This window comes from Typopeltis vanoorti, chromosome 5 (genome assembly GCF_054136105.1).
Source record: "Typopeltis vanoorti isolate ZY-2024b chromosome 5, IOZ_Tvanoo_1.0, whole genome shotgun sequence".
Classification (NCBI taxonomy): domain Eukaryota; kingdom Metazoa; phylum Arthropoda; class Arachnida; order Uropygi; family Thelyphonidae; genus Typopeltis; species Typopeltis vanoorti.
In genome coordinates, this window is record NC_143553.1 from 51,955,050 (window position 1) to 51,981,041 (window position 25,992).

The 25,992-nt window shown below is 37.0% G+C and overlaps 1 protein-coding gene across 1 annotated transcript in view; it reads left to right on the top strand.

Moving 5' to 3' along the window:
- Sec8 (exocyst complex component secretory 8) overlaps positions 1 to 25,992 on the top strand; it is a 519,950-nt gene that overhangs the window by 322,953 nt on the left and 171,005 nt on the right. Inside the window, exons 18-19 of the mRNA XM_090392988.1 lie at positions 691 to 829; positions 15,353 to 15,434. Of these exons, the coding sequence (XP_090249114.1) occupies positions 691 to 829; positions 15,353 to 15,434 (221 nt within the window). The remainder of the gene's footprint in view (positions 1 to 690; positions 830 to 15,352; positions 15,435 to 25,992) is intronic.

The following is a 25,992-nucleotide window of genomic DNA, read 5'->3' on the forward strand; positions in this document are numbered from 1 at the left end:
ATAAATCATCTCATTACCTTATGAAGTAGATGTGTGAAATTATCTCATACTTTTTGTTTGTGTATCAGGCATATATGCAATGAATTATAGCATGTGCTTTGTTGAAACCAAAGTGTATAGAGGGATAAAGAAAATCTGGGTTTCAGGATATATATATATATATATAAGTAATTAAGAGAATTTTGATATTTGGATGGTATATTAAATGACTAAAGAATAGGATGAATTACATTTGAACTGAGAATTTAAAACAAGAATTGTGTGCATGAGTCCTCAGTTTATGCTATTTTGCTAACTTTTCCTTTCCAATTCCGGTAACCATACCACTTGTGATAAAATATGAAAAATAAATAAATTAAATAACTTGATGGTAAAGTAATATTAATCACCTGTTGTGCCACTATGACCACTCTCTTGCCTTGTTTATCAGAGGTCTGAATCATTCTTTCTCCCTTCCCCCCACATCCATGTTATGATAATAGAATAAATCAACCTTTTGTTTGTGGATTTGCTCTTAAAAGAATTATCTTACTGATATAATTTTAAAATATGACCCCAAGAAACATACTGTTTTTATAATTATTTAGAAATAGTATATTTTTTGCTGTTTTTAACCATACCAATGATATATTTTTGATTTCATTTACTTTCATATGTTTTACACTACTGGGTAAATTTTTTTCTTCCTAGAGTACAGTTGATTTAGATCGCAGCCTTCAGGAATTCAGAGAACTTATTAATGCCTTACCAGCATATGCTGACCATTTTCTTGATATTGTAGTAAACATGTTGCAGAACTATGAGATTAATTGCCAATCAGCTTACAGAGGTATGGTTTCTTATTCTTATTGCTAATATATCATAATCAACCATATGTATATGGGTATAGAAATATTGGGTATAGAAATGCTGGGTATAGAAACAATGGCATTTATATGCTTTATACTAATGCCAGGAGTATCCGGAATAAGGGAGAGGAATTGGTGGAGCAGATAGCATCAGCCTGGCCAAAAATTATTGCGATCACTGAGACGTGGTTGACAGAAGGGGATATAACAACAGGAATAGAAGTCGCTGGGTATAGCATTTTTCGTCAGGATAGGAGGGGAAAGCGTGGTGGTGGGGTACTGCTTATGATAAGTGATGACCTATGTCCTCTAAGACTGGAGGCTTTGGAAGGAAGTGAGACAAATGATTTTGAGAGCGTATGGTGTGAAGTAGAGGTAGGCAAAACAGGATATTTAGTGGGGTGTTGCTACAGACCCAGGAGCACAGAGGATGGGGACCAGGAGATGTTTAGACAGCTAAGTTTGGCAAGTGCAAGTAGAATGATTGTTATGGGAGATTTTAACTCCAGTAGTATAAATTGGAGAGAGGAAGATGCATGTAGCAATAGGGGAATGGAATTTCTAGAATACTTGAGGGACAAATGTCTTAGGCAACATGTAACAGAGGGAACAAGAGGTTCAAGAGTTTTGGATTTGGTTATAGCATCAGAAGAGTTGATAATAACTGAGTTGACATCTCTCCCACCAGTTGGAGAGAGAGTGACCATATGGTTTTCACTTGGAAAATGAATAGACATGCAGGAGTATCAAAGAGACGGGAATGTATGTGGAATTATAATGCAGGTGATTATAATAGTCTTAGACGTCAACTTCGGGAAGTTTCATGAAGGGAAGAATTGGACGGCCGGGATATCATTAGTGCATGGGAAATAGTGAAAGAATATTTGTTAGCAGCAATGCTAAGTTGTATACCACGAGTGAAGAAGAAGACACAATTTGGAGTAAAGGGGATGACAAACAATATTAAACAGTAATTGCATACGAAAAAGAGGCTATGGAAGAGATATAAGGAGACAGGTAAAGAGAAGGTGCATGAAGAATATAAGACACAGGCCAGAAGAGTGACTAGTGTGGTAAGGAAAGCGAAACTGGAATATGAGAGGAGATTGGCCCTAAGATCCGAAGAAAATCCTAGGGAATTTTTTAGCTATGTGGCCAGTAGGAGGAGATATGACTGTGGAAGAATAATATTGTGGGATAAAAATGGGAATAGAGTGACTGATGCAGAGGACATAGTGGAATTGTTCAATGAACACTTTATTGGAGTATTTCATCCTAGAGGAGTCAGTTTTAATGCTAGAGGGATAGGGCTGGTTCGAGGTTTAGAGGTACAGGAGGAGAGTGTGTTTCAGATACTGAGTACTCTGGATGTCAGTAAAGCTGTGGGACTGGATGGTATTTCACCACGAGTTTTGAGAGAATGTGCTAGGGAACTGACAGTGCCTTTAACCTGGCTTTTCAATTAAAGTCTGGCTTCGGCAAAGGTGCCCAGGGAATGGAAGGAAGGTAAGATAGTGCCATTGCATAAGGGTAGTAACAGACTGGAAGTGTCTAATTATAGGCCAGTCTGTGTGTCATCAGTAGTTGTTAAGATCTTGGAGAAAGTAGTGAGGGACCGTATACAGCAGTGGGCAGATGAGGGTAATGTTATCTGTGAGAGTCAACATGGATTTGTGAAAGGGCACTCTTGTTTTAGCAATATGCTAGCCTTTTATAATAAAGTTACAAGAACATTAGATGAGAGAAAGGCATATACTGCAATTTTCTTAGACTTAGTGAAGGCATTTGATAGGGTGCCACATGATAAGCTGATATTTAAGTTGCAGCACATGGGTCTGGATGTCAGATTGGTCAACTGGATTCAGGATTGGCTGTCTGATAGGTATCAGCGAGTTGTGTATGGTGGAGCAGTTTCAAGGAGGCAGAGGGTTACAAGTGGGGTCCCACAGGGCTCAGTACTAGGACCTATATTGTTTAACCTTTATATCAATGACATTGCCAGTGGATTGCAAGGGGATATTCAGTTGTTTGTTGATGATGTGAAGCTGGGAAGGATTATTAGTAATAGTGCAGATGTGGTAGCCCTGCAAGAGGATTTGAATAAGCTAGATAGATGGGCAAACGAATGGGGGTGCCAATTTAATACAGCAGAATGTAAGGTCTTGAGGTTTGGGAAACATCGATGGGATGCTGCATACTCTATGGGAGGAGTTATACTGGAGGAAGTAGGGGAGACAAGAGATCTGGGGTTGATGATTGATAGAAACCTGAAGTTTAGGAGACATATTGCAAAGGTGGTGAAGGTAACACAGAGGATTGCTGCAATTATGAGAAGCACACTGACTTGCAGAGATAAGAGGGTTATCATTCCGTTGTATAAGTCTTTGATCAGACCACACTTGGACTATTGTTCTCAGATTTGGTCCCCAGACTTGAAGGGGATAAATTAACTGTGAAAAGGATACAAAGATGGATGACAAAGATGGTTTCAGGACTGTACAAGCATAGTTATGAGGATCGGCTGAGGGAATGTGGACTGCAGAGTTTGGTGGATAGAAGAAGGAGAGGTGATATGATTGAGACTTTTAAACTGTTGAGAGGTGGGGAGTTCTTTCGCTTGGTTGAACAGCAGGAAGGAGTGATGACAAGAGGCCATCCCTGGAAGTTATGAAAGGAAACTGTGAGCAAGAGGGTAAGGAGTGGTTTCTTTGCGTGGAGGGTGGTTGAACCGTGGAATGCATTGCCTGATGGAGTGGTGGGAGCAAGAATGATCAATGAGTTTAAAGAGTGGTATGATAGACTTTGTGTTTCTTAGGGGGGACCTCCCCTCGATGAGTCTTGAAAGACTTTATATTCTTAGGAAGGACATCCCGCAATGAGTCTTTTGACTTCATGGAGGCCTGAATAATAATAATAATATCTTCATGTGGTATTGAGAATTATATATGTAAAATAATATTGTCCAGGTGTAATGACCAATATCTAGTATCTAGATATTGGTCATTACACCTGCTTTGGAGTTGCAAACCATGTCATTGACACAGACCATCAGATCCAGTCGGGGGAAAACACTCTCTTATACAGATGTAAGTATAAATATGAGAGACTTTTAGAATTTTCCACAGCTCTACAACTATCCTAACCTGAATAAATATGGCTACTTCTCAACCAAAGCTCTAGGTGATAGTCATTATGAGATTGTCAGTAGAATGATTAAGATCCCTCACCATAGCCACACAGGGTAACAATTCAATCTCAGTGTGTGGCCTGCGCTTGCACGCACGCACGCACGCGCACACACACACACACACACACACACACACACACACACACGCATATATCAGATTCTTGCCAAGGAAATGCTTTTATGACCAAAGTGAAATGTCAACTAATAGTAACTTAAGAAAAAAATATATATGGCATTACAGATTATGGATAACGTAGAAGGCAGCATGAAGCATAAATATACTGCTATATGTGCATCTCCTTTATCCAGTGCTTTCTTCACCTTGTTATAGGACATTGTAAATTAGTCAAACATGACCTCCTTTAACGAACCCCTGCTGACAATCACAGAGAATACTGCAGTTATCAACTGACTTTTGTATCTTAGCTGTTACCAGCCTCTCCAACACCTTAATTACAACTCCAGATATACATAAAATTAAAGATGCCAAGAAAGATGCCTGGTCTTGGTAAGTGGCCCTTCCCATAACACTTAGCATTGTACATATCCAAAAGGGTGGATGTGCTCTGCATTATGGAATATTAAGGTAAATAATGTGATGTCATTAGCCTTTATATACAAGTAGCTCGGTTGTGATGATACTTCATGCACAAACTTTGCTTACACTTAGATAAAGGATTAAACTAAGAACATAATTTCTTGGCATCTTTAATGTATAGCACAAACAAGTGAAAAGAAAAATCCAGATATATAGTTTTGTCTATAATCTGTAGTCTCAGTCTTATCATCATCGTTATGAAGTGGAACAATTTTATCTTTCTTCCACTCCTTTGGAACTTGTGCTGTTGTAACTCTTATTAAACAGGTAAGCCAAAGTTGACTCTAACTCCCTGGAACCGTCCCTTAATAATGAGAGAGATTCTGCCAGATGATTTAAATATACTGGCAGTATGAGCAAAAGAGAAAGCAGTTGCTAATCTGATGTGGAAGATTGTATTGTTATGCCACTTGAGATGAATAGATTACAAATCATGTATTACATTGATTGACTGAACTAGAACAATGTAGTGAGCTAGAGGAATGAAATTTAGAGGCCATTTTGCAAACCTGGCCAAAGGTTACCTAGAGATGTTGAATACAAGCAGAGATAAGATTATAATTCCACTTTATAAAGCTTTGCTAATGTCACATATGGATTATTTCACATTGATCTGTTTGTGGGTTCCTAGTGGGATGAAGAAGTGGTGGAGAGGATCCAGAGGCCATTAACCAAGATAGTAACAGGCCTTTAAAATGCTTCCTTTGAGGATAGATTGAAGTTATGTGAGTTGCAAAGTCCAGTTGTGAAAAGAGGGGTTTTCGCCAAAGAAATTTTTAATACATGACAAGGAAGCAAGAGAACAAGAGGTTACTCTTGGAAATTCTGTAAGAGTAGTTTTTAGCTGCAAGGTTGTGAGAACTATATTTTTCCTTCTTGGATAGTGTTGAATGGATTGCCAGCAGAATCTGTCACAAGCATTTGGTGAATGATAAGAAAGAAAGAAAGAAAAAAAAAATTCACGTTGAGTGACAGCCAATCATCATTATTTCATGGTAACAGGCATAATTTTTTTCTTTAATGCATGTGTATTGGGATTACCTGGGAAAAAGTAAGAAATGTGATAGCCTTCAAATTGCTTAAGTAATTTTTGAATTTATAGAGCTTAATGGTTCTTAGAATGAATGAATATAATATTTAATCAAAAATACTTGCTCAATACTTGACACGTGGGAAGTAGGTTGTCATAACGTGCTTCTCTAAAAAGATAACATATTTTGGTTTTTATTTAGCATGTAATATTGTTTAGATTCATTGAACAATATTTGAGTTGTGTATTTTTATATATTGTAATAGTGAATCTAATGGTGATGAAGTATAATGGGACAATAATTGCTAAGACTTCATTCTTTAGGAAATTAAATAAGAGAGTTTTTGTGAGATGAGGTATGTATGTGTAATGTATTCACTACCAACAGTCAGAGATTTGTGGGTGAAAAGCAAAAATGAGATGTTATATTGTAAGTGTTTTGAAAGTCAATATCAGAAGCATTTGTAACAAAAGCTAGATAGGAGTATGGCTGATAATTGAGAAAAAACATGCAGAAATGTGGGTTGTAGAGAATGAATAGGAAGAATTTCAGGAATGAGTGATGAAGTGCAAATGACAAAGTGTAGGTTAGTACAAGTGGTACACTAAAGAAGAGGAAGAATGCAGATATGAGAGTGAAGAGTAAGTATAGACAATATTGTCTGTTAATACTTTGATTAGGGTTTTGCTTGATGTGTTCATGACAAAAAAACTATTCTTATTTGGTGCAGAGATTAAAAATAGCAGCACCACTCTTAAGATGCAAAGAAGGAAAGCAAAAGAGTTTTAACAATTTTGACCAGATTGAATGATTTAAATGGAAGGGATGAAATATCAGATTATATAGTTACTAGAAGAATTTTTAAAAAGAGGAGTTTAAAAAAATAATGTTTGTAAGTTTATTGCCAAGGGATAATAGGAGTGAATTGAGAAGAAGGGGGAGTGTTTAAAAACAACTCCATATTTGGTTATGTGTGATGTGAAGTTTTTTGTTATTTGGATTAAATTTCATGGATAAAAGAACTTGAATGTATCTGATGGATTTGGAGAAATCCATTGAGAAAGTTTTTTTCAGTAACACCTCAACAGAAGTTCAAACTCAGTAAGTTTACTTTCATTCTCACCCAAATTGCTCAAGGATGCTTACACCCTTGAACAATTTGGATGTGAGTGTGATAAAAAAAAAAAAAAAGCTGACTGCAGTTGATCAGATCTGAAATTTTAATGGAGTAATCAATACATATGCAAGAGTTGTTGTAGGCCCAAGGGAATGTTATAATTTATGTACTTGTATACTAATTCCAGAAGCATCTAGAATAAAGTGTGCTAAAGAGTTTTTGTCATTGGTTTGATGTGCTTGACCAGAAGTCATAGGCATTAGTTAGACTTGGTTAACAGACGATGATGTTACAGAGATATAATGTAAATTATGTATGAGGGTGGTCTGAAAAGTTCTCAGACTAACAATAAAAAAACGAATTTATAATTTCAAAATTATTTTTATTTTTCAACATAATCGCCCTTAAGACTAATACATTTATTCCAGCAATGCTCCAGCACCATTATTCCGTCCCTGTAGTGGTTCTCAGTAAGATCTGCAAAATACCCCTCTACAGCTGCAATCACCTCTTGATCTGAAAAACACTGAGCAGTGAGGAAGAGTTTTAGTTTTGGGAAGAGATAGAAGTCAGAGAGAGCCAAATCTGGGGAATAGGGTGGATGTTCCAACAATTCATAGTGCAGATCCCTCAATTTTCCCATTGCCAAAACACCTTTGTGGGTAGGTGCATTGTCCTGATCACAGATGATTTTTTTTCTTCTGCAAACCGGGTCTTTTCTCACGAATTTTTTCATATAGTTTGGTTAAAATATTGGAATAATATTTCCTGGTTATTGTTTTATCCTTTTCAAGATAATTAATAAACAAAATGCCTTTAGCATTCCAAAACACTGATACCATGATCTTTCCTGCTGATGGAACCAACTTTGTCTTCTTTGGCGCTGAACAACCAGCTTCTATCCACTGTTTTGAATGCTGTTTGAATTCTGATGTTTAATGGTGACTCCAAGTCTCATCCATAGTAATAAATTGATGCACAAAATCAGTTTTATTCTTGTTAAAACGCCCCAAGCACTGTTCAGAGATTTTCATGCGAGTGCATTTTTGATCTGCTGCGAGCAAACGTGGCACCCATCTTGCACAGAGCTTTTTCATTTGCAATTCTTCATGTAAAATATATCCTACATGTTCTTTTGAAATGTGAAAATTACAGACCCATAAACACTCTTAAGTCATAGGTATAAACTATTCATCTGAATTATTCACAAAAGAACACAGGTGCTTAATGAAAAAATCATAGAAGAAAACCAAGCAGGATTCAGGCCACATAGATCCACTATAGACCACATCTTCACAATTAATAATATAGCAGATAAATATTAGGAATACAACCTGCCCATATACTGTTGTTTTATAGATTTCAAGCAAGCCTTTGATTCAGTTAATAGAAACAAATTGATCAATATTTTAAAGAATGTAAGAATGGATTCAGATATTTTAACATTTATTACAAATTATTATGGAAACAATAAAGCTATTGTTAAAACGAACAATATTAAAACCAAGGATTTCAAAATTGAGAAAGGTGTAATGCAGGGTTGCCCTCTTTCACCTCAACTCTTTATCATCTTTCTAGAAGAAGTCTGTAAATCCGTAGTTGATGAACCAGGTGTAAAAATCAATGGCACCATTAATCACATCAAATACGCTGATGATATTATTATCCTAGCAGATTCTAAACCACAGTTAGAAAAAACTATTAATATCTTAAATGACTCCTGTAAAACCTATGGTATGAAAATAAATCTTCATAAAACAAAAATAATGAAGATAGGTAGAGAAGAAGAAAATATTTCTATAAATCTCGAAAATCATCCGTTGGAACAAGTTAATAAATATGTTTATCTTGGCAGTCTCATTTCCAGTAACTTCAACAACATGGAAACAGTAAAACATAGGCTAAACCTTGGTTGGACCAATGAATAAACTAAATAAAATATGGAAAAATAAAAAAAATCCCAACAAGTCTAAAACTAAAATTATATAAAACAATTATCATCCCCTCGGCTACCTATGCTTCAGAAACCTGGAGATTAACTCAACAACCAATCAAGAAACTTCAAGCATTTGAAATGAAATGTCTCAGAAAAATCAACAACACCCACTGAATGCAACACAAGACCAATGATCAAGTCGGAATAGATTTAAACTTCCCAGATGATATAATAGCTACAATCGTTAAGCATCAGTTGAGATGCTTTGGTCACATTCAGAGAATGGCACTTCATAGATTGCCATATTTAGCTCTGAATGGATATATAGGAGGTAAAAGATCTAGAAGCAGACCAAGAAGTACTTGGATAAAGTTGCAGAAAGAACATTCCCATCTGCCTAGCTATAGAGTCATGACCGAGATGGCCAAAGTTTGTGATAAGTGGAGAACCTTTCTTCTTAGTGGACTCAACCAGTTACCAAGCGGATGAGATGATGATGATGATATAGTCTCAGCAATTTCATGCACTTTGACTCGCCAATCATTCAATACCATATCGTGCACTTGATCAATGATTTCTGGTGTTGTTATACTTTTTGGACCTTCACTTAGATCATCTTCAAATCCTGGTACGGCCACGTTTAAACCCGGCAGCCCATTTCTTAATTGGCAAAAATGAAGGGAAGGAGAATAGTGCCCATAAACTTTTATGAACTTTGAATGAATTTCTTTTGGCATTAAACCTTCTTTTACAAAGCATTTTATAACCGCATGATACTCAATTTTATCCATTTCAAGGGATACAGACAACACTTTTGCTTCAGACAGCTGTATAAAGCAAACTACTTGATAGAATGACTTGCAATTTCACATGGCTGCTTCTGACAGATGTACCAACTTAAAAAAAAAATTTTTTTTTGCTGATAGTGTTGCCATCTATGGTCGAGGCCGAGAACTTTTCAGACCACTCTTGTAATTTGGGACAGGGAAGACAGAACAGAATAGATGGGGAGGTATTGATAATTATAGCAAAAGAATTGCACTCTGCAAGAGTCGTTAGTCATGAAGATAGAGTTATGGGATGCAGTGCAGTTGAAATTGTCTGATATGAAATAAAAGGCCACTAAGTTAAAACATGTAGCTGATTACTGATATAGGCTGGAGGGGTGGGGGGTGACATGCATTTGCCAAATTAGCTCTGAAAGCATGTGGTAAGTGATCATTATGAAGGAATTAAAACAGCTAATTAACTAGCTCCATTGATTAATTCCATTTCTTTAATTAATATTAAGGTAATGAAATTAATATAGCTATTCAGAGACAATTACCCAAACAGCATGTGATCAGAAGGAACTTGTGATTTGAGAATTTGAGTGGGATTTAGTGATAGCATATCAGAGAATTTGTCTATAAGAACTTTGATTGGGGAATCATGTATTCTTGACCTGTAAGAGTGACTAAGCATGTGAAATTTTCAGTTAAGAAGGATTTATTTGTGGAAATACAAAGGTGGTGATTGTGACACTCAGGAGATACCTCTTGATCAATGCCATGGCATAAAAAACTGCATGGTAATGATTTCAGTAGTGTATGGAAAAGGTTAAATGTTATTTAATTAAAGCAGTATCATGCATATCCAGGAGCTGCACACACACACACACACACAAAGCATAAAGCATATACTGCTGCACTAATAGGTCTTGCAACCTCTTGTGTGTGGGATTAATACAAAAATTATAGAAATATAGACAAGGGTGAGGAGCAGGCTTATGATCAGTGCAAGAGGGATGATCAGCATGATGAAGGGGGTAAAATCAAATGAGATAAAATAAACTGAGCATTCCAGATGAATTTCCAAAGATCTTTAGCTGTATAGTGCTGGCCAGGCTGGCTGAGTGGTTAACATATCCACCTCCCAGCCAAAAGGCTGTGGGCTCGAATCCTGCGGTGGGCATGGATGTTTGTGATTGTCTGTGGAAATACTAGTGGTGGTGGTGGTGGGAGATAGATGGCGTTGGTGTGGTTACGGTCAGATGGTGGATTGTGAGTGGTGGAGACAGAGTTTTAAAAGTGGATGCTCTCCCTCGATGAGTCTTTGGACTCCCTGGAGGTGACTAAGAATAATAATAATAATAATAATAATAGTGATTAAAACAAAGAATAATTATGAAAGGATGACTTTAATAAATGCTGATGGTAAGAAGGATAGATGGTAGTAAGCAGGAAAAAATCGTCAAATTACTAAGTGTGAATTCATATAATCTAGGTGGAGATAATGCAGTACACAGTGATGTGACAGTGATTGATATAACAATAGAAATCAGTGAATTGCATATTAAGAATATTAAGCAATCTTAGTGTGGATATAGTTATGGGATTTGTGTGTTGCAGCAAAGTGCAATTAAAATGGCAGCACCTGCCTGTCTTGTATAATTTAAATCTTAGCTCTGTCAGAGGTAGTGGAAAAAGGCCAAAATAGTCATACATAAAGGTGTCTCCAAGACTTAGATAACAAATTATAGACCAATTAGTATCTCCAAAGTGGTGGTTAAGGCATTGGTAAATTAAATACTAAAAAATATATAAAATTAATAGAAACATACAAAAAAAAGAGGTTTTTAGCCTACCCATGGTATGAATATATGTCGGTTTATGGAAAAACCTTTTGTGGATAGAAGCGACATTAAATAATAAAAAAAAAAGACCTGGACTGTTTTTCCAGTTCCTTTTGTTACCTTTCATTAACCTTTTATTTATCATCATCATCAAATTCCTGACATGTACCTTCAAGGGGTGTACAAGATATGATAGTACTACATGAAAAATTTATGTCATTACTAACTTCCTATCTACAATTTTCCTCCAAATCAGTCTGTTACTTGTCAAGACTCCAACATTATCAGATCTTATATTTCTATCATCTAAGGCACTTTGTACTGTATCAATCCACCTATATCTTGGTCTTCCTCTGGGTCATTTTCTGGAGGGTGTAATAATAATATTCTACCTTCAAGGAACTTCTGAACAAATAGCAGGAACTCTTCAGAGATATAATCTATATACCACCTTCAAACCAGCCCAGAAGTTGTCATCTTTCTTATGACTTGTCAAAAAGATATCTTATTACTTCTATCCTTGCCTGGAGTTTATTAATACCCTGTTCTCGTCATCGCTGCTACTTTGGACAAGCTTGCTATTCCGGTATGATTAGAATCCAGGAACATTAAAATCATACTCATATAAGATTTCTGGAATCAGAAGATTCAGGTCTTGCTTTCTTGCCATCCACACCAGACACTGGCACGCTGTACTGCAGTAGGTTCAAATTTAATTACCTGCTTCTTGAATTGTGTGAAGCCCCCACACCACCATCCTAATCATCATCAAAGAGATTGTAACAATGCCTATCTGTAATTTTTGGAAAGTGATTGCTGTTAATTATTTATATATATATATTTTTAATTACACGACTATACTTACTTCTCTGGAACTCTAATAGTGTTTCTTCCTACTTGTACATCTGTGACCAATACATGTGATAACATATGCATGCTGTATGACTCGTTCTTGTCTTCATAATTTACATGTTGTAGCCAGTTCTTCTGCCTTCTCTCTCTCTCTCTCTTTCTGAAAACTCATGGCGCTGCATGATATATTGGAGTAATAAATTCTATTTAGTTTTCTCTTACATGTGTGACGCATAGTACTATGTCTAACATATCTATATTAAATGTTTAGTAACTTATCTTCTCTGACTTGATGGAATTTAATGAAATTTATTATTTGATATCACTGTTAGCATTTGTCATATCATTAGAACCATTTTAATGGCAGAATTGGAAAATGGAAAATTATTTGCACAGTACATATACCAAAAGCAGGTTCGCTTGTGATAACAAATCGTGTCACTATGCAAGAATATATATATATATATATATATATATATATATATATATATATATATATATATATATATACACACATACAGGATGGTTCAAAATTCGACATACAAACTTTGAGGGAAGGTAGAGAACATCAAAATCAACCATATTCACATAGGAAAGCATGACCAGAAGAGCACCACCTGCAAGTAATAGGTGCCAATGTTCGGCAGTGCTCCAGGTGAGAGTTGGGGCTTTCTCATTCAAGCTTTCGACGTCGTACAAAGAACATGCATCGTTTTACGAACGCTGACATAGCAGACATGTATCTTGTTTACGGGTTAGCTGACGGTAATGGACGAGCCGCTGTACGAATGTATCGCAAAAGGTACCCAAACAGACATGTACCGCATCACCAAATGTTTGTGCATTTGCATCAGAATTTGTGTGATTATGGATCATTCAGGGGTCACATGCATGATAGTGGGTGGCCACGATCGACACAAAATCCCACCATGGAAGTGGAAGTGTTGCATGCGATGGACAATAATCCAGAGACAAGCACACGTGCCATTGCTTCTGCTTAGGAGTATCTCGATCCAGTGTATTGTGCATTTTGCAATCTGAGTCCTTTCATCTGCAACGGGTCCAGTTACTGATGGCCGAAGATTATCCTCGACATGTGGAATTCGTGCAGTGGTTTCTGCTGAAAAGTGCCATAGACGTGGATTTTCCAACTTTTGTTTTGTTTTCACGGATGAAGCTTCATTTACTCGTGAAGTGGTCTTCAATCACCACAGTGCTCGTGTGTGGGCCCATGAGAACCCACACACTGTGCAATTACATGCTGCACAACAACACTTCGCCATTAATGTATGGGCAGGTATTGTCACTGACTATTTAGTCAGTCCATACCTGTTACCACCCTGATTGGACTCCCAGAAGTATTGGCTCTATTTGGAAGAAGTTCTGCCGGATTTACTGAAGAATATTCCAATGTCTGTGCGTCGGCAGATGTGGTTCGAACACGACAGGGCTCCAGCCCATTTTGGCATTTCTGTGCATCAGTATTTGGACAGGTTCTGTGGGGTTCAATGGATTGGGCATGGCGGACCTGTCACATGCCCCCCTCCCCATGTGCACCTAATTTATTGAGCATTGATTTCTTTCTGTGGGAGACCCTTAAAGTCATGGTGTATGAAACACCTGTTGCCTCTGACATTGACCTCATGGAAAGTATCAGCATCGCCACTGCTAATATCTGGGAAACTCCAGGTATTTTTCGAAAATGTATGGCAATCAATGCGTCGTCAGTGTCAGTTATGCACACACACACACACACACACACACACACATATATATATATATATATATACACAGTTGACCCTTGAAGAGCATGGGTTTGAATAATGCAGATTTTTTTGCAATTTATATGCAGAATTTTTTTGGGATTTGCAACAATTTGAAAAATCTTGCAGACGAACCACATAGCCTAACTTGTGCACACTAAAACTTACAGACTGTACATGGCACCATTTGCAGTCGAGAGAAATGTAAACAAATGTAAAGATACAGGACTAAATCAAAGCTGCATAAAATTATGTCGTTAATTATTTATCTAATTAAATTAATTAATTAGCATAAAATAAAAATTTTATGGTCATTCATTCATTAGTGTATAGGCTAGGCTACTGTGAAGCAGTCGTATCAATTGCACTACACTATCATAAAGCAATCATATTGCTGCTGCTTCGTTATCATTGCATGAATTAATAGCTGTAAATAAATATGAATAATTTCTTTTTCACACTATCTTTTCATTTTTGATGTCTAATGGTAGTAATACGTATAACATCTACAGTGTTTTGATGTATTCTGACAGACATGATTCATCTTGTAAACAGAGACGATGTAAACTTATGGTATTGATAAATACAGTGCATTTTTGTAAATGTATTTTTACATCCTTATGATTTTCTTAATAACATTTTCTTTTCTCTAGCTTACTTTATTGTAAGAGTAATATAACACATATATTTTGTGTTATATTAACATATAACACAAAATATATGTTAATCATCTGTTTATGTTTAGGTAAGGCTTCTGGTTAACAGTAGGGCTCTTAGTAGTTCAATTTTTGGAGAGTCAAAAGTTATATGCAGATTTTAATCCCCATGTTTAACTCCCCAAGGATCAACTGTATATAGCCTTTGTTACATGTATTGTATTATCTTTTATTGTTACTTTTTTTTATTCTTGTTATCATTCTGTTTTACTTTGCATATTTCTTTATTTTTACTTGTATGTGCTTTTTATTATAATATAAACCTGTAGTGCATTGTAACTTGGGTTTACTGAACGTTGGGTAATCTAGAGACCTAATATAGTACTTCTTCTAATGCGGTACTTTACATAAAGTACTGCGTTAGAAGTACTGCAATATCAGTGTAAATATTGCAGAATCTCAATGTACTTTTAGAGACCTAATGTGGTCGTCCATGCTCCAAAAAGCATGGAGTTGGTCTCACATTAGATGCCACCCATAGACATTCACAGACATCCATTCTGTAGTTACACAACTTAGAACATGTGTGGGTTCAAAGTGGAGGTGCTGTTCACTAGCCTGGCAAGGTTACAAACATGTATTCTGTGTTATTTATTTTATATGTATTTATATTTTTTAAATTTCAGTTTTTGAGTTCATTTCAAATTTTACTGATTTTGTAATACTCATGTTTTGATTTGTCTTTTATAGGTATAATTCAAACAGAGCCTGAAGATAAGAGAATTATTAGTTCAACATGGGCAAAAGATCAGGATGTCAGTCGCTTTTTAAGGTATTGACAAAGTTGCATTATTAATTATTATTATTATTATACAGTATCTCCATGGAGTTCAGAGAACTCATTATGAGAAACCCACATTAACTTTTATATACACAAAACCTATCATACAGTGAACAGTATAGGGCTCAGGCAAGAAAAGGTGACCATCATGGCAAGGAAGGCAAAATCAGATTATCAGAAGAATTTAGCCAAGCAGGCCAAAGTAAGACGAATAATGGCTATGGAAGATTAAACTTAATGAGTGATGGTGGTCGTGAGGAGATAGAAGTGGATAAAATAGTTGAGTTACTGAGTGACCACTTTGCAAAGATATATCATCCTAGTGAGGTTACTGCTTTAACCTATGTGACAGACACTAATTTGAGAACAGAGGGGGATGAATTGGAGATTCCTAGAATATTGCAGAATCTCAATGTTCTCAATGTAAATACAGCTGTGGGATTAGATGCAATATCAGCTCAGGTCTTGCAAGAATGTGCAAGAGAATTGACAATGCTGCTGACTAGACTCTTTAATTTAAGTCTGATCTCTGGTAGAGTTCCAAGGGAGTGAAAATAGAATAAAATAATTCTCTTGCATAAGGGAGGTTCTAAGTGCAGTAACAAATTATAGACCCATCAGTACCTCAGGCATGGTGGTAAAAGTACTAGAAATATTGGTAAAAAAGAGAATTCAAGAATGGGTAGACAAAAATATGATACTGTATGAGGGTCAACATGGCTTTGTGAAGGGTCAGTCATGCCTTAGTAAATTACTAACTTTTTATAATAGAGTAACAGCTGAGTTGGATAAAGGAAATGGCTATACAATGATTTTTCTGGATTTTGCAAAATCATTTGACAGAATACCACATGGAACTCTGTTACACAAATTAGAAGAAATAGGGATAGATATGACACTGGTTAAGTGGATAGCAGGGTGGCTGCTGGACAAATATCAAAAAGTGGTATATGGAGAGGCAGAATTGAGGCAAAAACGGGTGACTAGTGGTGCCACAAGGTTCAGTGCTGGGACCATTGCTGTTTAATTTGTACATAAATGATATAGGAAATATTCAGTTGTTTGTTGATGATGCAAAATTAGGTACAGTAATAGTTAATCAAGGCAATGTGGAGAGCTTGCAGACTGATTTAAATAGGCTGTCAGTATGGACAAAAGTTAATGGGTGTCAGTTTAATGTCGAGAAATGTAAAGTTATGCACTTTGGAATAAATAGATTACAAGTCGTTTATCATATTGATGGCACTGTACTCCAGGAAATAGATGAAGCTAGAGATTTAGGGGTGGTGGTAGACAGAAAGATAAAGTTTAGAGAACATATTGCTGAGGTTGCCAAGGTAGCCCATAAGATTACTTGGCTATTGAAGAACATATTAACAAGTAGAGATAAGGAAATTGTCATTCCTCTTTATAAGGCTTTGATACGCCTACATCTGGATTACTGTCCTCAAATCTGGCTCCTTGGAATTCTTGGGGATGAGGAAGCTGTGGAGAAGATTCAGAGGTGACTGACCAAGATGGTGAGTGGCCTGTGGAAATGTTCTCTATGAGGATCGATTGAAGGTATGTGGATTGCAGAAGTTGGTTGATAGGAGAAAAAGAGGGGCTATGATAGAAACATTTCAGTTGCTTAAAGGGTTTTATAGAATAAATGCAGGGGAAGTGTTTCAGCACTTGGCTAGAGGGACCAGAGCAAGGGATCATCCGTGGAAGTTGAACAAAGTGTAGTTAGTAGGAGTGTGAGGACTAGATTTTTTTCTTGGACAGTTGTGAATAAGTGGAATGGGTTGCCAGAGTCATTTGTGAGTGCTTTGTCTGTTAATGGGTTCAAGGAGAGGTATAATAGATTGTGTCGGTAGATTGAGTCTCCCATGATGAGTCTTTGGACTCCATGGAGATGCCATATAATAATAATAATACCTTTCCTTAAACCCATTCATTGTCAGGGCACTCATAACTGGTTCTGGCAATCCATTCTGCTCATTCACTACTATCCATGTAAAAAATTCTAGCCCACAAACCCTTACTAACCACGCTCTTACATTAAACTTCTATGGATGACTCCTAGTTATCTATTTAAAAATTTCCTTTACATCAATTTTATAAAACTTCTTTAATATCTTATAAGTTTCTATCATATCCCCTCTTTTCCACCTATCAGCTAAACTTTGTAACCCACACGTACTTTCAACCTATCCTCATAGGGAGTATTCCACAGACCTGTCACCAGCTTGTTCACTTGTCTCTGAATACTCTCCACCACCTCCTGATCCCTCAGAAACCCAGGTGACCAAATCTGTGCACAGATTTGGTCACTGGATTTTAATGATTAATTGTTATAATTATTTCACCTGTGGCATTCAGAAATGCATGTATATTTTGCATGCATTTCTGAATTTCTTGTGTTTTATTCTCATTTCAGTAGCAGATTTATTATTATTATTATTACCCAAGATCCCATGGAGTCAAAGACTCATCTGGTGGATCCTTTTATTATGCACACAGCTCATTATACCATGCTTTAAACACACTCAAATTCTCAACTGACACCACACTCTCAGGCAAGGCATTCTAATCATTCACAACTCTGCATGAAAAAAACCTGCTTCTCACTCCCCTACTCATGCCCTCTTTATACAGTTTCCAGGGATGACCTCTGGTTCTCACCTGATCTCTCACTATTTTCTGTACCTCTCCAGCATTGATCCTATAACAACCCCTTACTAACTTTCAGGTCTCTATCATATCCCCTCTTCCTCCTGTCCAGCAGACTCTGCAAATTGCATCTTCTCAATCTTTTCTCATACTCGACATTCCATAGGTTAGAAACTACCTTAGTCAGTCACCTCTGGACCCTTTCCAACATATCTTTATCCTTCTGAAAACCAGGTGACCAAATCTGGGCACAATAGTCCATGTGTGGCCTAATCAAAGCCTTATACAATGGAACAAGAATCTCCCTACTTCAACAAGTCAGTGTCCTCCTCATCATTCCCAGAAGCCTTTGTGTTGGCTTCACAATTTTGGCTATGTGTCCCCTAAATTTCAGATCCTTATCCACTGTCATCCCCAGATCTCTTATTTCCTCCACCTCCGACAAAATATCCTCACCAAGCATAAATTCTGCATCCCATCTTTGTTTTCCAAATTTTAAAACCTTGCATTTTGCAACATTGAACTCACATCCCCATTCCCATGCCCAATCGCTTAGTTTATTCAAGTCTTCTTGTAAGGCCACAACATCTTCTCTACTCTTCATGGTTCGTCCCAACTTTGCATCATCTGCAAACAACTGAATATCTCCATCCAAATCTTCACCAATATCATTAATATACAAATTAAGCAGTAATGGTCCTAAAACAGACCCCTGAGGCGCACCACTAATGGCTTTCCTTTTCCTTGATATTGCTCCCCCATACACAACTTGATACCTATCAGATAGCCAGTCTCCATTCCAATGCAGTAATCTAATATCCATCCCAATCCACTCTAGTTTGACTATGAACTTATCATGCGGTAATCTATCAAAAGCCTTTGTGAAATCTAAGTATATTATTGTGTATCCTTCTCCTCTGTTCAAGGAAGCAGTCACCTTATTGTAATAAGTAAGTAGATTACTAAAACATGACCTCCCTTTTTTCAAATCCATGCTGTCCATCAAAGATAATACCATTGTTGTCAACCCAATTCTGGATCCTAGTTCTCACAAGCTTTTCCAACAACTTAATCACAACACCTGACACACAGATAGGCCTATGGTTTGATGCTTGAGTTCTATCACCTCCTTTATGAAGTGGCACAATCTTGCCCTCCTTCCACTCTTTAGGAACTTGATCCATATGCGTGTGTGTTTTAATATGTGTGCAAGACTCATATTAAAAAAATATGTCATGACCTTCATCAACTCCCTGTCACATTCCTTCAGAATACGTGGTGATATATTATCAAGCCCCACAGCCTTATTAACATCTAGTTTGCTCAACTCCCCATGCACCTCTTGCTTGCTTACAGTCAGTCGCTCCTCCCCATCATCCATTTCCATATCAAAATCAAATTTCTGTTGATAGTTGAATCTGTACGTTTTGTATTTTTTTGTAATTTCTGCATTTTTTGTTCCATATTTAGTTCATTTCATAATGGTTAAATTCATAGTCAATTTCTGATGTAATATATGATGTAATTTTGTGGAGGTTGTGAAGAAAATATTGTATAATAGTTCTTTGTAGACAGCATCAACAGAACAATTACTATATAAAGATGCCAAGAAATTATATTCTTGGTTTAATTCTTTATCCAAGTGTAAGCAAATGAAGTTTGTGCCTGAAGTAACTTCAGAACTGAGCAACTCATAGATAGAGGCTAATGACTTCACATCGCTTGCCTTAGTATCCCATCATGCAAAGCACATATCATTATAGACATGTATAATGCTATGCATTATGGGAAGGGTGAATACCCAGATCAGTCTAGGTAGTGACCCTTCCTCACAACTTCCTTTTACAGGGTGACGCTAGTGAGCAAAGCGCTGTAAAATCTTTAACAAGCGTACCGACTAATAATTGCCAAAAGTATGATAGAAAAATAAGGGTATGATAGTGAGTGTAAACATAATGAAAGAGCATGTATTTGTATGGAGATTCCCTAGTAAGAGGTGTGTTAGTTGAGAGTTTAACAAAATCGTACCAACCCAGTGCGACCGTAAAGAATGTAAGCGAGTCAATTAGGATGCAAAAACAGCGGGTGAAGGAATTGATAGTGGTAGTGGGTACAAATGATTTGAAAGGAAATAAAAAGACTATGAGTGAGGATGTGAAGGAATTGCTTGAGGTAGCAAAAGGAAAGAGTGAGAGAGTTAGGATGGTGAGTCTGTTGCCACAGCATGACAGTGAAGAGTATAGAAGGAGGACCATAATTGCTAATGACATTATGCATGAATTATGTTTGATGAGTTGTGTGGAATTTGTGGAATGAGTTTGATGGGTGAAAAGATTTATATAATGGATGGATTACATCTGAATGGATTTGGTGTGTGGAGACTTGAAAAGGTGTTGTCGAATGTGGTGGAAGTGAAGTTACAGAACTAGGGAAACTAGAGTTATTAAGGGGAGGGGTAGATTTGCAGATTTTAAGGAGACAGTAGAGTGTGTTGAATGTGTGTAATATGCCCAAGCGAGTAGGAAAGACCATGAATCAGAATGGGATAGTTAGTATAAGGCATCAAAATAGGGATGGGACAAATCGGCTTCTTCAATTCATGTATACAAATGCCAGAAGTATTGGGAACAAGAGGGAAGAATTTTTGGCCTTGGTTGGCACTTCCAGACCACAGGTTATTGGCATTAGTGAAACATGGCTGACAGAAGTTGACACAGCTAGTGGAATTGAATGTGAGGGGTATGGTGTGTTCAGGAGTGACAGAGAGAATAAAATGGGGGGTGGAGTGTTATTGATGATATCTGATGAGCTACAGCCAAGAAGAATAGAAGTGGAACTGCAGGATAGAGAAAAGAGCACATTTGAGGCTATTTTGTGTGAGATTGAAATTAGCAGAACTAAATATACAGTTGGGTGCTGCTATAGACAAGGTGATGGAATAGATGGTGGAGATAGTATGCATAAGCAAATAGAAGAAATGAGTGGAAGGAGGGTAATTATTATGAGAGATTTCAACTATGGTAACATTGATTGGAAGGAGGAGAGGACACAAGGGAGGAAGGAATTGGATTTTATGAGGTTATTAAGGGATAACTATCTGCGACAGCATGTAATGGAAAATACTAGGGGTCAGAGAGTGCTTGACCTGGTAATTGCATCTGAGAATTTGACTGTAACGAATATGACCACATTGCCACCAATTGGTGAGAGTGATCATAAGGTCTTGACTTGGGAGGTGGCTAAAGGTGTGGATTTTACAATTAAGACGGGGTACATGTGGAATTATCAGGCTGGTAAGTATGACAAGCTTAGGAGATTGATTGGTTCAGTGCCATGGCATGTACAACTGCAACTAGAAGTTGATAATGCATGGGAGGTGGTAAAGAAGTGTTTGCATGAAGCAATGGCTGACTGTATACCTAGAGTCCAAATAATAAATCAAGCAGGGGTTAAATGGATGAATATCACCATTAAGCTTGAACTGCAAAAAAAGAAACAACTGTGGAGGGAATTTAAGGAGAAAGGTGACCTGCAGGCACATGAAGGATAAGAATTTGTTGTTTTAAGGATACTTGCGACATAAGACTGAATGATATAATCACGTAATCACAAGAAAGATATTTATTTAACCAAATATTTCGGTCTGGAAATAGCAGACCATCGTCGGTGGTATTACAAGAACAGTTTAAAAAAAAAATATACAAGCTAGAATACTAACAATAGATCGTTGAAATTAGAACATGCCGCGTGATGTTATATCACTAAGTATGAAACGAAATATTTTGAAGTAGAAACATGATTGAATTTGCTATAAAAAAAAAAAAAAAAAAAAAAAAAAAAAAAAAAAAAAATTAATGAGTAATCTTGATTAGGCTTTCCCAGATTTTTGATATAGATATGCAGTCATTACGATTCAGGTTGGGATGATGGAGCAAGGCCTCCACGCTTTCCTTGAACAAACGTTCGAACCTATAACGGGATCTATGTAAGAGGCGAGTTTTGGACCAAAGGATGCTGTGGTCAGTTTCAATCCCGTGTTGAGCCAAACCAGACTTTTCAGGTTTATTGTGAAGAATGGATGATTGATGTTCTTGGATTCTTTTTTCAAGAGAACGTCCAGTCTGTCCAAAGTAAGAGAGATCACAGTTGCAAGGAATTTGATAAACTCCAGGAAGAGATAAAGTTGAGCGTTTGTCTTTAGGAGAAGGAAAATGAGAAGACAATTTGTTAATAGGAGAATACGTAGCTGTTAAATCATATTTCTTCAAAATTCTTGCGATAGGTTCTGAAATACCGGAGATATAAGGAATAGGTACTCGACGTATTGAATCTTTGTTGTTTTGTGGAGGATTATAAGATGTAAGAAGACGTTGAATACTTTTTTCAGAAAAGCCATTGAGTTTCATGTGTTGCTGGATAGTAGAAAGTTCTTTCTGTAGATAATCAAAAGTAGAACAATTAGTTTTGGCTCTTTTGATGAGACATTTTATAATTCCTGTTTTTTGACATGGATGATGGGCTGATTCTTTCAGAATATAACGACCTGTGAATGTTGGTTTCCTGTATACTGTAGTTGTAAGAATATTTGAAGATGATCGGATGAGGAGAACGTCTAAAAAAGATAACTGGTTGTTTTCTTCTAATTCCATAGTAAACTTTATGCGATGATGTAAGGAATTAATACTGTTTAAAAAGGAAGATAAAGTGTTTTTACTGTGAGGCCAAATAGCAAAGATATATAGATGACATATTTGCTATTTGGCCTCACAGTAAAAACACTTTATCTTCCTTTTTAAACAGTATTAATTCCTTACATCATCGCATAAAGTTTACTATGGAATTAGAAGAAAACAACCAGTTATCTTTTTTAGACGTTCTCCTCATCCGATCATCTTCAAATATTCTTACAACTACAGTATACAGGAAACCAACATTCACAGGTCGTTATATTCTGAAAGAATCAGCCCATCATCCATGTCAAAAAACAGGAATTATAAAATGTCTCATCAAAAGAGCCAAAACTAATTGTTCTACTTTTGATTATCTACAGAAAGAACTTTCTACTATCCAGCAACACATGAAACTCAATGGCTTTTCTGAAAAAAGTATTCAACGTCTTCTTACATCTTATAATCCTCCACAAAACAACAAAGATTCAATACGTCGAGTACCTATTCCTTATATCTCCGGTATTTCAGAACCTATCGCAAGAATTTTGAAGAAATATGATTTAACAGCTACGTATTCTCCTATTAACAAATTGTCTTCTCATTTTCCTTCTCCTAAAGACAAACGCTCAACTTTATCTCTTCCTGGAGTTTATCAAATTCCTTGCAACTGTGATCTCTCTTACTTTGGACAGACTGGACGTTCTCTTGAAAAAAGAATCCAAGAACATCAATCATCCATTCTTCACAATAAACCTGAAAAGTCTGGTTTGGCTCAACACGGGATTGAAACTGACCACAGCATCCTTTGGTCCAAAACTCGCCTCTTACATAGATCCCGTTATAGGTTCGAACGTTTGTTCACGGAAAGCGTGGAGGCCTTGCTCCATCATCCCAACCTGAATCGTAATGACTGCATATCTATATCAAAAATCTGGGAAAGCCTAATCAAGATTACTCATTAATTTTTTTTTTTTTTTTTTTTTTTTTTTTTTTTTTTTTTTTTATAGCAAATTCAATCATGTTTCTACTTCAAAATATTTCGTTTCATACTTAGTGATATAACATCACGCGGCATGTTCTAATTTCAACGATCTATTGTTAGTATTCTAGCTTGTATATTTTTTTTTTAAACTGTTCTTGTAATACCACCGACGATGGTCTGCTATTTCCAGACCGAAATATTTGGTTAAATAAATATCTTTCTTGTGATTACGTGATTATATCATTCAGGCACATGAATGGTATAAAGCGCAGGCCAGAAGGGTAACTAGTGTGGTAAGAAAAGCAAAAAAGGATTATGAAAGAACATTGGCCATGCAGGCTAAAGAGAATCCTTTAATCCATGCAGGCTAAAGAGAAAAGAGAACAGTTTTTTCGATATGTTGCAAGTAAAAGAAAAAATGTATATGGCAGAATGATTTTAAAAAATGCTGATGGTAGGGAGGTAACTAAATCAGCTGATATAGTTGAATTACTGAGCGAGCACTTTGCAAGAAAGGTGGTGACATTGCAGAAATGAATGAACCAATAGATTATACGGGAATTGTGGTGAATGAAGTGGAGGTGAGTAGTCTATTGCAAAACCTCAATGTCAATACATCTGTGGGATTGGATGGTATACCAGCTCGTGTCGTACATGAAGCGGCTAAAGAATTGTCAGTACCCTTGACCATTTTGTTTAATTTGAGTCTTGGGTCTGGGTTAGTCCCGAGGGGATGGAAAGAGGGGAAAATAGTTCCACTGCATAAAGGAGGTTCCAAGACTGCTGTTGTAAATTACCGACCGATTAGCATATCAGGAATCGTTGTCAAGGTCTTGAAGAAATTAGTCAAGAGAAGAATACAGGACTGGATAGATGAAAATGGGATACTGTATGGGGGACAACATGGTTTTGTGAAGGGGTAGATCATGCCTCAGTAACTTTCTCACATTTTATAACACAGTGACGGCTGAACTGGATATGGGTAATGGGTTTACAGTGATTCTACTGGACCTTGCCAAGGCCTTTGACAGGATACCATATGTTACTCTAATCAGTAAACTGGAGCAGATGGGGATGAATATAGGGTTGGTGAGATAGATAGGAGGGTGGTTGATGGAGAGATACGAGTGAGTGGTTTATTCAGGAGTGGAGTCCAAAAGACGGCTTGTGACTAGTGGTGTGCCGCAGGGTTCTGTTCTTGGACCACTACTTTTCAATTTGTTCATTAATGATATAGGAAAGGATCTGAGAGGGAGTGTTCACTTGTTTGCTGATGAAGCAAAGTTGGGTTGAGCAATTGTGAGTGCACAGGATGTCAAAATTTTGCAGGATGATTTGGATTATTTGGAGGACTGGGCTAGGGAAAATGGATGTCAATTTAATGTGGCAAAGTGTAAGGTTATGCATTTTGAAGTGAAAAAATTAGCAGCAGTATATCACATTGGTGGAACCATACTCCAGGAGATGATGAGGCCAGGGATTTGGGAGTGAGGGGACACATTGCAAAAGTGGCCAAAACAGCTCATCCAATCACTTGGTTGCTGAAAAATACTTGAACTAGCAGAGACAAACAAGTTATTGTTTCTCTATACCGAGCCTTGATAAGACCCCATAAACTCCACCTCCTCCCCATCAAGAAGAAACCCTGGTGCCCAGATATGGGCACCAGGGTTTCTTCTTGATGGGGAGGAGGTGGAGAGGATCCAGAGACAAGTGGCCAAGATGATAGCAGGTCTGTGGAATGAACCTTATGAGAACAGGTTGAAGATTTGTGGGTTGCAAAAATTGGTTGACAGGTGGAAAAGGGGTGATATGATTGAGACATTCAAATTACTGAAGGGCTTCTATATGATTAATCCAGAAGATATTTTTGAGAATAGGATTGGTGATGGGAGGACTAGGCGGCCATACATGGAAGCTGGGCAAGAGTGTGGTTAGCAGGGGTGTTAGAACTAGGTTTTTTTTACTTGGAGAGTGGTGAATGAGTGGAATAAGCTGCCAGAGTTTATTGTGGGTGCTATGACCGTGAATGAGTTCAAGGCGAGTATGATAGATACTGTGTGAATATCGAATAGTTGCTCTTGACATGATGTTAGGGCCTCCCTCGATGAGTCTGTCGACTGCTTGGAGTTGCCTGAGATAATAATAATAATAATAACGCTTTGCGTTAAGGGTAAATACTAAGAATAGTGATCAGACTTATTCTACCTTTACCACGAGTTGCCTAAGACTTGCACTACGT